The sequence below is a fragment of the Erpetoichthys calabaricus genome, chromosome 4 (assembly GCF_900747795.2).
Source record: "Erpetoichthys calabaricus chromosome 4, fErpCal1.3, whole genome shotgun sequence".
Classification (NCBI taxonomy): Eukaryota; Metazoa; Chordata; class Cladistia; order Polypteriformes; family Polypteridae; genus Erpetoichthys; species Erpetoichthys calabaricus.
This window is the reverse complement of record NC_041397.2, coordinates 209,077,471-209,090,037: the sequence shown is the minus strand read 5'-3', so window position 1 is coordinate 209,090,037 and position 12,567 is coordinate 209,077,471. Positions and strand designations below refer to the sequence as shown.

General features: G+C 38.2%; 1 protein-coding gene across 1 annotated transcript in view; it reads left to right on the top strand.

The window, feature by feature from the left end:
* zpld1a (zona pellucida-like domain containing 1a) overlaps window positions 1-3,890 on the top strand; it is a 74,255-nt gene extending 70,365 nt beyond the window's left edge. The window contains exon 10 of the mRNA XM_028801313.2: window positions 2,239-3,890. Coding sequence (XP_028657146.1) covers window positions 2,239-2,417 — 179 coding nt within the window. The 3' untranslated portion in view covers window positions 2,418-3,890. The remainder of the gene's footprint in view (window positions 1-2,238) is intronic.
* Window positions 3,891-12,567: the final 8,677 nt, after the last annotated feature.

Genomic DNA, 12,567 nt, shown 5'->3' with positions numbered 1-12,567 from the left:
GTATACAAAACCAGATTAAGGTTTAAGTGAGTGTGCTCTGCTCCCACTGCAAATTGTGCTTTTAATCCTAACATGTCATTATTCTGCAATGTCTCTTTTCATTTCCATCATCTGTGAAAATCAGAAACAATAGGGAATTCTTTAACACAAGTGAAATAACCAGCATTACCACAGCAAAATTGTATTTGCATCAATTTAAGATCTTAATATTGAATTTTAAATTTACATCACATCCACCTGCCTAATATTGTGTATGTCACCCTAATGCTCTGACCCTTCAAAGCATGGACTCTAAGATCTCTGAAGGTGTCCTGTAGTACTGGGCACCAAACCTTTATCAACATATCCTTTAATTCCTGTATTTTGTGATGTGGGGCCTCCGTGGATCAGAGTCATTTCTGCACCACATCCCACAGATGCTTGATTGGATTAAGATCTGGGGAATTTGGAGACCGAGTCAACACCTTGAACCCTTTTTCATGTCCCTCAAACCTTTCCAGAATAATTTTTACTGTCTGGCAGGGTATATTATCCTGCTGAAAAGGCCTGTGCTAATTGGAGAATACTGTTGCCATGAAGGGATGTATGTGTTCTGGAAAAATCTTTAGGTAGATGTTATGTGCCAAAGTAATGTCCACATGAATATTGGGACCCACAGATTCCCAGCAGAAGATTACCCAGAGCATCACACTGCAAATGCCAGCTTGCCTGCTTCCCATAGTGCATCCTGATGCCATCTCTTCACCAGGTGAACAACGCATATACACACCAGGCCATCCATGTGATCTAAAGGAAAATGTGATTCATTGGACCAGTCCACCTTCTTGCATTGCTCCATGGTCCAATTCTGATGCTCACATGCCTATTGCAAGCACTTTAAGTGCTGTACAGGGTTCAGCATGGGCACTCTGACTGGTCTGCAGCTATGCAGCCCCCTTCATAAGAAGATTCGATGCACTGTGTGGTCTGACACCTTTCTCTCATGGCCAGCAAAAATCTTTTCAGTAATTTGTGCTATAGTAGATCTTCTGTGTAATTCAGTCCAAGATGGGCTAGCCTTTGCTCCCCAAGCACATCAGTGAGCCTGTCACTATTTCACCGGTTGTCCTTCCTTGGACCACTTTTGGTAGGTATTAACCACTGCATACTGGGAACCCACATGACCTGCTGTTTTGACAGTCCTCTGACCCTGTCATCTAGCCATCACCATTTATGCATACATCTGTGCACCAGTCGCAGTTTTATAGTTGAGTGGCAAAAAGTAAGCCACCATTAAAAAAAAGGCACGTGACATCTCAATAGAAAACACATGGGAGACTCCAAAATTAGCTGGAAGAAGGTTGTATGGTCTGATAAAACCAAAATTGAGCCTTTTGGTTATTGAACTAAACACCATGTTTGGCACGCAAAATGAAGCAAGATGTTGATGGCAGCATCATGCTGTGGGGGTGCTTCTGTGCAGCAGATCCTGGAAGGCTTGTGAGGGCAAAATGAATGCAACAAAATACAGGAAACTCCTGGAGAAAAACTTGATGCAGTCTGCAAGAAACCTGCACCCTGGGAGAATATGTCTTTTCTAGCAAGAGAACAACCCCAAGCATAAAGCTGAAGATACACGGGAATAACTTAAAAACAATAACATCAATGTCCTGGAGTGAGTGAGCCAATTGAGAATATGTGGCTGGACTTGAAGAAGGCTGTTCACTTACAATTGCCATGCGACCTTAAGCAGTTTTGTGAAGATGAATGGGGAGAAATGGCAAGTGTTCAGATGTGCAAACCCTTTAAAGACCTGTGCTCACAGACTCGAGGCTGTCATGGGTGTATTTAGTAAAGACTGTCTTAGAGGGCTGAATATTTATGTAATCAATTATTTTGTAATTAATTTAGATGACATTGCAGAGCCCCTTCCGTGACCCTGATCTACTTTAAGGGGGTTACAAAATGACAATTTCTGGAGATCTTTATTCACTTTGACATTAAAGAGTCTTTTTTGTTGATTAATGTGAAAAAAGCCAAATTATATTCACTGTGATTCAAAGTTGTAAAATAATACAATGTAAAAACTTCCAAGGAGTGAACTCTCTTTATATTTTGCAAAGTTGCGCAGTACATAATCCATGGCTACTTGATAGAAAACTTCTATACAGTTTTTTAGAGAAATATTAAAATCCTCAGACATTTAAAAATGCTGACAGATGTAAGTTGCTAACCATATACCACTGTGTTTTTTTGCAGCACAGCTCAATGGACCTGCCTTCCAGATGAATTCAGTTACAAGTGCACTGATTTCTGGGATAATCATATTGGGTGTCATGAGTTTATGTTTCTTCATCTTTGCCCTTTCTCTCCTAAAAAGAAAGCAGCACAACAATCCAGTGCTTGCAGGGATTAGTCGAAATCCTGTTTTTAACTGATCAATGATAAATTTGTCTTTTGTTGCTTCCATTTTTAAGAATTTGAGAACATATTCTACTTGTTATTAATTGTTAGGAAAAAGGACTACAGTAAGTCTTTCATTTCAAAACAAATATATTGCACATTGGTAGATTTAGGTAGCTGTAAATGTTGCTGTTTTTGTTTTGTGGAGAAATAAACAACCTGTGTAGATATCATTGCTAATTTCAAACAAGATAATATATTCAATTATCCTATATTATATTTATTCAATACCTCAGCTTCATTGTTCTCATTGCAGGGTTTAGAAGGACTTGCATAATTTAATAATAATTAATTTTAGTAATAGAATATATTAATTTATGAAATGCCAAATTTGCATTTCTGCTCATTATGTCGCTGCACTTATCTCAATTTTTAAAAAGAAATGTCTACATGCTCATATATAAATTTTAGGAATTCATTATATTATAACTAGTGGCTTCAGTGTATCAATGACTAAAGTGTTTTTTTTGTAATAAATCTCACGGCACATTAGCACTTCAGTGTATGGTAAAATAGCATAACATTAGGCAATTATATACTGTATGAGGTTTATGAAAACTGCTGGTTTGTGACAAGGTAGTCCAACAAATTAATACAAGAGAACATATTTGCAAGACAGTAGAAATTTTACTGCAATTTAAACTCTACTGCTTTTTTTGTGGTTGATATAATTGTGTGCTAAATTTGAAATTTAGTTTTTATTTTTATGTTAAACTGTTGAGAGTCAATCAATTTGACTGTAATTGTATTTTCTATGCATATCTGAATTCCATTTTTATATGATCTGTAACTTGGTAAAGCACGTAATTTCAATATAGTAATAACTGAACACTGTATATCAAAAGCAGTCTTTCTGATTTTTAAAATTTTAGTTTTTCTTCTAAAACCATGGTTGATTATCATTAAAAGTGTGTAATTTCTGAAGGCATTATGTTATATTTTTGAAGTTCATAAATGGTGGCTTGCCATGTGATAGGAACAGGAGTTTCATTTGTGCACTGAATTGATTTAATTTTCCTCTTTTCTTGCATTTCTATTAGCAGTGCCAGTTAAGAGGCCAGCACCCATAAACCGCTAATAAAATGCTTCACAGAGCAATGAATGCATCTGCAAGAACAGTTTATAAAGCATGTAATTTCATTATATTAACAACTGAATAGTGTATCATAAAAGCAGACTCTGGGAGAGAATACGCGTACCTGTTAATGTTGTGAAGACATCTGTGGAAGTAATGCTCTTTTGAAGCTGAAGACGTTTCTTCCATGAGTGCATTGACTAAGCACATGCAGATTCTTCTCAGGACAGCATCTAAAACAGCATCCCTATTCTGAACTTTTATACTTTGGTTTTATTTGTATATCGCAAACAATTGTCTTTATAAAGCATTAATTATTTCAGGAAAGTGAGACTAGTTATGTTCCGAAATAAACACATCCTATGTAAAGCTATGTAATGCTATGTCATTTAGCTACAAGTTTTATGATATGCCACAGATCTCTTCATGTAAGTTTATTGCGGCCTACAGCTTTTGTTATATTTCAGTCTATGACTTTGAAAGGACACAATAATAAAAATGTTACTCAGGAATGGTGATCATTCCTGGATGTCTTCCCTGTCATGTTTCAGAGTCATTATTTCATGATTGCTTTCTTTACATGCAAAATGGAAAACCTAAAATAATATCATACACCATAAATGAAAATTATTCCCTCCATGAAAAAGAAACATTAAAAGTGTATAGTGTGACCTCAATGATTAACATGCAAGAAAATGTATGCGTGGCAAAACATTCAGGAGCTTGGTTAACTGATATGAAAGTTGGAGCACTTTACATTTCTTTGGTTATGTTATCAAAGAGTCACTTATCACATTTTTGTTTATTAAATATTTTTGTAACAATGAGTCACATTTAAAAATAGCAGTGATAATAAAATGTAATTATATGCATTAGTATTAAATACATGCTTGGTAACAGTACATTACAATGTCATGTAATTAAAAATGCACAAATTGGCTTATGGTGGCCCAACAGCTTGTGTACACAGAAGATTCCAATTCAAGTGATGTGAAAGTGGCATCGACTGATGAGCTACTAATAGTTATATGGAAAGTTTGTGACCATTTGTAGGTTTTTTTTATATAACAAAAGAGATCCCAAAAAGATAAAAACCCCAATATCCACCCAACAAGTATTTACTGTACTAAATACAATCCATTTATTTTTTTACTCAACCTTGGTAGTAATGCCACACTTCTCAGTTAAACAAACTAGAAGCCAAGTCATACTGCGTGAACAATAAAGTGAAATTACCAAAAGAAAATAACTATAAAAAATACATGAACAATACTATCATACAATCACAATCAATATTATTGAATTAGGTGAAAATCACATTAAATAAGTTCCCCATCTAGCTATTAATATTAGTTAAGACATAATAATGAATTAAAACTATCCAAATTACTAAAAAGGATCTGATTTATTGTATAATGGGAACACCAAAGGTGACAATTGGTTATAAGTGGCACCTTTGGTTAATTTTTTTGCCTCTCTGGCCCAAGATAAAATTAATTTTGATTCACTGTCTGTGGACACACGGAATTCAATGGTGCAACTTATTTTGTGATCAGAGGCTTCTCTTAAGAGTTCATAATTGTTTACTGCCGTTTTCACAGCCATTTTGGGGATAACTGTTTGGTAATGCCATTGCACTCGTTCCCATGATGCACCAGGCGTATGAGACGGGCGATGTCATTGACGCAACCATGAATATTATTTTAAATAGTGTTTTTTTTTTTGTTGTTGCTCCTAGCAATAGCAACTACTATAAAATCGTGAACACTCATGTATAATGTACATGCTGTTCAGGTAAATTAAAGGAATTCACATATAATGTGCACACTTAACTTTTCAAGATTTTGTGGCGGATGTCTACTTTTGTCGACAGAGGGGTGAGGGCTATAAGCAGCTGTAAAAGTCGAAAAAAATCACCATTACGATAAATATAGGCTGCCTTTGCTTGGAGGAATGTTTCACTCATTGACTTGTGACGTCTAATCGCTGCATTTGCGTGAATAGTGAAGAGCAAACAATGGCAAAAATTGCAAAAATGGCATTGACATCTGGTGAGAGAGAGTAGTGAATGTACAAAGCAAAATACCCAGTGGATGATGATTTTTGTATATTTTGTTATTTTGAATGGACTCTGACATGTTGGACTCTGATTTTGATGTAAGTGATCTAGAGATCAAGATCAAAACAGACGTGTGGTACTGGCACCAACTGATCGATAGCTGAAGTGCCTACGGCAGCGTTCACCTGGGAGGACCGCTACTTACAATGACAAGAGGTACAAACCAGATTGCGTTGCAGTGTGACCTCCACCGCCACAGCACAAGCAACAGATGTTTTAATCTTGTGTATAATGCGCATTATATGCAAGATTTTACAGTAGCTCTGTACTTTTGACTTTGATTTTTGGTTAATGTTTTGACTTTGTAGACTTTCTTTCTGACTTCTGGTATTAACCCCTTCTTGTCATTGACCACTTCCTTTTCTCCTGGTCATTGCTCAAAAAATAGATGTAGATGTGTGAAATTTGAAAATTGAAGAGTGATAGCAAATATTGAAGAGACAGCAAAATACAATTCAAAAAAGAAAATGACAATCTCCAAAACTAGGCAAACGTCTGGAAAATGCAGTTTAAGGTAGAGAATTGCCAAATGCTAAATGCAGGCAGCAGGTTAATTAATTATTCATTCAAGTTGAGAAGCAATGACCTACAAGAAGCAGCCTCTGAAAAAGATTTATAGGTTTAAAAATCACCAATTAAAGTATTGGTCTCTTTTGTCAAGACTTTAACTTAAATCAAGAACTGTGAGGATCAGTCACCATGATATAAAAATGTCATAGCAACACTTGAAACTGTACAGAAAAGAGCACCCAAGTGCATCCTAGAAATAAAGGGCATGTACTACTTTGAAAGGCAATGGTAATAAAACCTCTTTCGTCTCAAGCAGAGAAGACTGCATGCCAACCTAGTCCACTTCTTCAAAATTCTCAAAGGCATCAGTAAACTTGATTCAGTACTTTCATTTAAATAGTGAATCACATATTCAAGAACACCGGTGGAAGTTAAGAGGAGGTGCATTCAGGATGGAATCCTGGAAGTACTTATTTACACACACAAGTTTGTAAAAATCTAGACCAAACTAAGAAGATGTAGCTGAAGTGGAAACATGGCCAAATTTGAAAAAGTTTGTGTCTGAGATATTTTAACAACTTAGTTTTAGCTTATCAAATGAGTATGACAATTCTTTTGATTAGCTCTGGATCCCATGGATTTTTTACTTGGAATAAAAGAGTTTTAAAAATGAATAAAAGAATGAATGAATGGATAAATGAATGAACATTCGTAAAATTAAGACATTGAAAAATTTTTTAAAACACACATACCAGTTGTAAAACTGTGTTACTATCTGTTAAAGTTATAGCATTATCTCAATATGCAGCAACTATGAAAATAACCTAAACCCCACGTTAAAATTGATAATTTTTGAGGAGCAGTGTGGATTCTATCCAGGGTGTGGAATGGTGGCCAGCTCTTTACCCTCATGAGGATTCTGGAGGGGGCATGAGAGTAAGTCTAGTCAGTCTACATATGTTTTCTGGACTTAGTGAAGTCATATGACCATGTTCTTCGAAGAGTACTGTGGGGGGTACTGGGAGAGTATGGGATTCTGGGGCCCCTAATAAAGGCTATTCAGTCCCTGTATAATCACACACTCAGAAAAACATCAGCACTGTTCCCAGTGGGTGTGCTTTGTCTCCTATCCTGTTTGTGGTTTTCATGGATACAATATCAAGAAGAAGTTGGGGAGGGGGTGGGATCCAGTTCGGTGGCCTTAGAATCACGTCACTACTTTTTGCAGGTGACGTGGTCCTGTTGGCTTCATCCGGTTGCAAACTCCAATATGCATTGGGACAGTTTGTGACCAAGTGTAAAGTGGCAGATATGAGGATCAGCATCTCCATATCTGAGGTCATGATCCTCAGTGGGAAAAAAATCGACTGTCTTCTCCAAGTAAAGAAGTTTAAAAACCTCGGGGTCATGTTCACGAGTGAGAGTAAAAGGGATGGTGAGATCGATGGAAGGATAAGGGTGGCGAGAGCAGTTATGCAGTCACTATAATGATCTGTTGTGGGGAAGAAGGAGCTGAGTCAGAAGGCGAAGCTCTCAATTTACCAGTCAATCTACAGTCATATGAAAAAGTTTGGGAACCCCTCTCAGCTTGCATAATAATTTACTCTACTTTCAACAAAAAAGTTAACATTGGTATGTCTTTCATTTCCTAGGAACATCTGAGTACTGGGGTGTTTTCTGAACAAAGATTTTTAGTGAAGCAGTATTTAGTTGTATGAAATTAAATCAAATGTGAAAAACTGGCTGTGCACAAATGTGGGTCCCCTTGTAATTTTGCTGATTTGAATGCATGTAACTGCTCAATACTGATTACTTGGATGGATGAGCTCGTTAATCCTTGAACTTCATAGGCAGGTGTGTCCAATCATGAGAAAAGGTATTAAAGGTGGTCAATTGCAAGTTGTGCTTCCCTTTGACTCTCCTCTGAAGAGTGACAGCATGGGATCCTCAAAGCAACTCTCAAAAGATCTGAAAACAAAGATTCTTCAGTATCATGGTTTAGGGGAAGGATACAAAAAACTATCTCAGAGGTTTAAACTGTCAGTTTCAACAGTAAGGAATGGAATCAGGAAATGGAAGGCCACAGGCACAGTTGCTGTTAAACTCAGGTCTGGCAGACCAAGAAAAATACAGGAGCGGCATATGCGCAGGATTGTGAGAATGGTTACAGACAACCCACAGATCACCTCCAAAGACCTGCAAGAACATTTTGCTGCAGATGGTGTGTCTGTACATCATTCTACAATTCAGTGCAATTTGCACAAAGAACATCTGTATGGCAGGGTAATGAGAAAGAAGCCCTTTCTGTACTCACACCACAAACAGAGTCGTTCGTTGTATGCAAATGCTCATTTAGACAAGCCAGATTCATTTTGGAACAAAGTGCTTTGGACCGATGAGACAAAAATTGAGTTATTTGGTCATAACAAAAAGCGCTTTGCATGGCAGAAGGAGAACATCACATTCCAAGAAAAACACCTGCTACCTACTGTCAAATTTGGTGGCGGTTCCATCATGCTGTGTGGCTAGTTCAGGGACTGGGGCCCTTGTTAAAGTCGAGGGTCGGATGAATTCAACCCAATATCAACAAATTCTTCAGGATAATGTTCAAGCATCAGTCACAAAGTTGAAGTTACGCAGGGGTTGGATATTCCAACAAGACAATGACCCAAAACACAGTTCGAAATCTACAAAGGCATTCATGCAGAAAGAGAAGTACAATGTTCTGGAATGGCCGTCACAGTCCCCTGACTTGAATATCATCGAAAATCTATGGGATGATTGAAGTAGGCTGTCCATGCTCGGCAGCCATCAAATTTAACTGAACTGGAGAGATTTTGTATGGAACAATGGTCAAAAATACCTCCATCCAGAATCCAGACACTCATCAAAGGCTATAGGAGGCGTCTAGAGGCTGTTACATTTGCAAAAGGAGGCTGAACTAAGTATTGATGTCATATCTCTGTTGGGGTGTCCAAATTTATGCACCTGTCTAATTTTGTTATGATGCATATAGCATATTTTCTGTTAATCCAAAAAACTTAATGTCACTGCTGAAATACTACTGTTTCCATAAGGCATGTCATATATTAAAAGGAAGTTGCTACTTTGAAAGCTCAGCTAATGATAAATAAAAATCCAAAGAATTAAGAGGGGTTCCCAAACTTTTTCATATGACTGTATGTCCCTACTCTCACCATCATGAGCTTTGGGTCATGACCGAAAGAATGAGATTGCAGGTACACGCAGTTGAAATGAGCTTTTACCACAGAATGACTAGGTTCTCCCTTAGAAATAGGGAGAGAAACACAGACTTCTGGGAGAGGCTTGGAGTAGAGCTGCTGACCCTCCGCACCGAGAAGAGCCAATTGAGGTGTTTCGGCATCTGATACAGATGCCTCCTGGAGGTTTTATGGACACAATCAGCAGGGAGGAAACCCTAAGAAAGACCCAGGACTTGCTGTAAGGATGATATCTCCCAGAAGGCCTGGGAATGCCTTGGGATCCCACAGTATGAGTTGGCAAGTTTGTCTGGGGAAAAGGACATTTGTGACTCACTGCTAAGACTGTTGGTCCTGTGAAGTGGCTTCGGATAAGCAGTGGAAAATGAATGAACAAACGAATGAATGAATACTCACCAAAGTGTACATTTTGTCATCTGACCTAAGGCGATGATGTAATCACATAGAATAATTTCTAAAAACAAATTATAATGCTACCTGTAAATAAAAATCCATGAAAGGCCTTTTGTTACACTGTAAACAAACATTCTTTTGTTAGCTGAAATGTCATGGATGGGTATTTTGGGTGGTACCTGTTTAGAGAAAATTGGGTGTCCCTCCTATTGTGCATTTGCCAATAGTGAAAGTTAGAACAGCTTTTTCTTTTTCTTGTACAGTCTAGGTTTTAGTCATCTATGTTGTACACAGTTTATTTGAGTCTTCAGGTAATCCAGACAAACTCCCTTAGGGCTTGTTCTTTCTCTTTAAAATCAAAGCTTTCAGCATAGATTGGATGTCACATTGTGTTTATATAAGAGGCATGTCAAAGAATGACATGTGCTTTGTTAGTATTTTAAACGTAAACCATTCTCCTCACTGATATCAAATAGGATTTATTCTTGTCTGTATTTACACAGAGTGCATTTGTTAAATTACGGTTAATAATCTGGGAATGCAGACCAGGATGTATCATAACCAATGCTTAGAAATAAATTTTTTCATAGTGGCAAGTAATAAGAGACAGGTGAAGAAAGGGAAGGGCCACAGTTACCTTGAATAACATAAAACATCATACCGCATACCACATTAATAGGAAGGGATGTCCCAGGTGTTCTGTGTGCTCAGGTGTTAGGTCTTTGCTGGTTTCTTCTAACATTGCACTTTCTAAACTAGGCACAGTCTAGCAAGTGAATATTACATTTTGAAATGATTATACTACCAAAAAAAAAAAATTCTTTTTAAGTATTTACTCAGTACTTAGTTGAAGCACCTTTGATAGAGATCACAGCCTAAATTCATCTTGGGTCTCAAGTGATAATCACCTGAATTTGGTGATATCCTGCCTTACAGCTCTGCAGTTCCTCTCATGCTCTGTAAAGCTGAATGGAGAGGGTCAATGGGCAGCCATTTTCAGGTTTCTCTAGAGATGTTTGATTGGGTTCCAATCTTGGGACTGGCTGGGACACTTAAAAACATTCACAGAGTTGTTCCTAAGTCACTCCTGTGTTGTATTTGCTTTGTGCTGAGGGTCATTGTCCTGTTGGAAGTAGAACCTCTGGCCCAAACTGAGGTCCAGAGCACTCTGCAGCAGGTTTTCATTAAGCATAACTCTGTACTTTGCTCTGGAGGACTTTTGTTCAACCCTGTCTAGTCTCCCAGTTCTTGTCATTGAAAAACATTTCCACAGCATGATGCTACCACCATCATGCTTCACTGTTGAAATGGAATTGTGCAAGTGATGACTGGTGTTTGATTTCTTCCAGACATGATGCTTAGAACTGAAGCCAAACAGTTTGGTTTTTAATGTAACTTGAGTCATCAGTATTCAAAACGTATTACAGTACATACGGCCAGTGAAGTTTGTTAGTTTTCTCAAAAACCTCCTTTAGTAGGATCTTCATATAACACAAGCACAAGACTTTTTCCTTTCTCTATCTTGTCCTTCTCTCCTCCCAGGTGAGCTTTGTCCTCTTCCACCCAAATCCAATTAGCCTAGGGTGAGGCAGAGCTGCTCCCTGTATGCAGGAACAGGGAGTACTATCGGTGCTACTACATAACCCATGGGGACCACTTCCAGGTCAAATGGATGTTCTTGAAATTAGAGGTCACAGTCTCCAGCAGCTCTTCCTGGTGGCACCCATGGAACTCTACAGGGCTGCCCATGAGGACTACAGTTCCCAATATGTCCCACAGTTGTCCACACAGGTACCAAACCCCAGGCGTGGTGCCATCTTGCATATTGGGGTAGAATGTACTCTTGATGTATTGTCTCACCTAAACTCTCCATGTCATTGGCCTCCTGGCCAGGTAAGGTTCCTTGCTTTATCTCCACCAGAGCACCAGTGCACCCTTATTGGCATCTCCTGCCAAACTCCAGGATAAGGCAGGAAATGTCCTGCCTTTTTTATGGCCCACTCATTACCATGGCTTATGGACCAGAAAAGACACCAGCCCATGTGTGCCATCAATTACAAAAGATTTTATCTGTAATTAACATTTACATTTGCCATTCAAATGCCTCTCTAGTGGTTGTTGTGATTATGCACAGCAAACCGCAGCACTAACCTGAAGTTAGAACAAAAATGGGCCGCTTATAATGACCCAACATGAAAAGTGAAATGAAAGTGAGGTGCAACACTGCCATAAAAAACTTTACTGTTTTAACAAGATGCAAAAGATGTAACCATCTAATTTAGGAAATGCTAACTCGATTTCACACACACCAATGCATGCACTTTTTAAAGCTGTACAGGAGTCAATGCCTGCTATCGGTCCTCCTGCTTCATTCCTGGCTGCTGCCACCGCCCAACACAATTCTTTTGTCTTTTCCTTTACTTGAAGATGGAACATGCATTTGCATATCCATATGTGACAATCTGTTTCTGACCCACTCTGGATGTGGTCTGTGTGCTCCATCTCGAACGTATTTAGAGAACATGTGCTTTTTTAACAAGTTTAGTGCCGTTAACAGAGTAATGCAAGTGAAAGCAGATTTACTTTGCTGTAGTGACAAATTCTTGCTTGAGTTTGGACTCTCGCACTCTCTCTTGACTTTATCTGCTGACCAGGGCATCTTTTACAGGTGGTCCTCCAAATCCCAAGGTGCAGTGCACTAGGCTTCATTGAAGTGCTCTTCAGCTGAATGCCTTTCTTTATTTTCTCCAGGTACAAGTTGGTAAAATAGTTTTATTTTACTACTA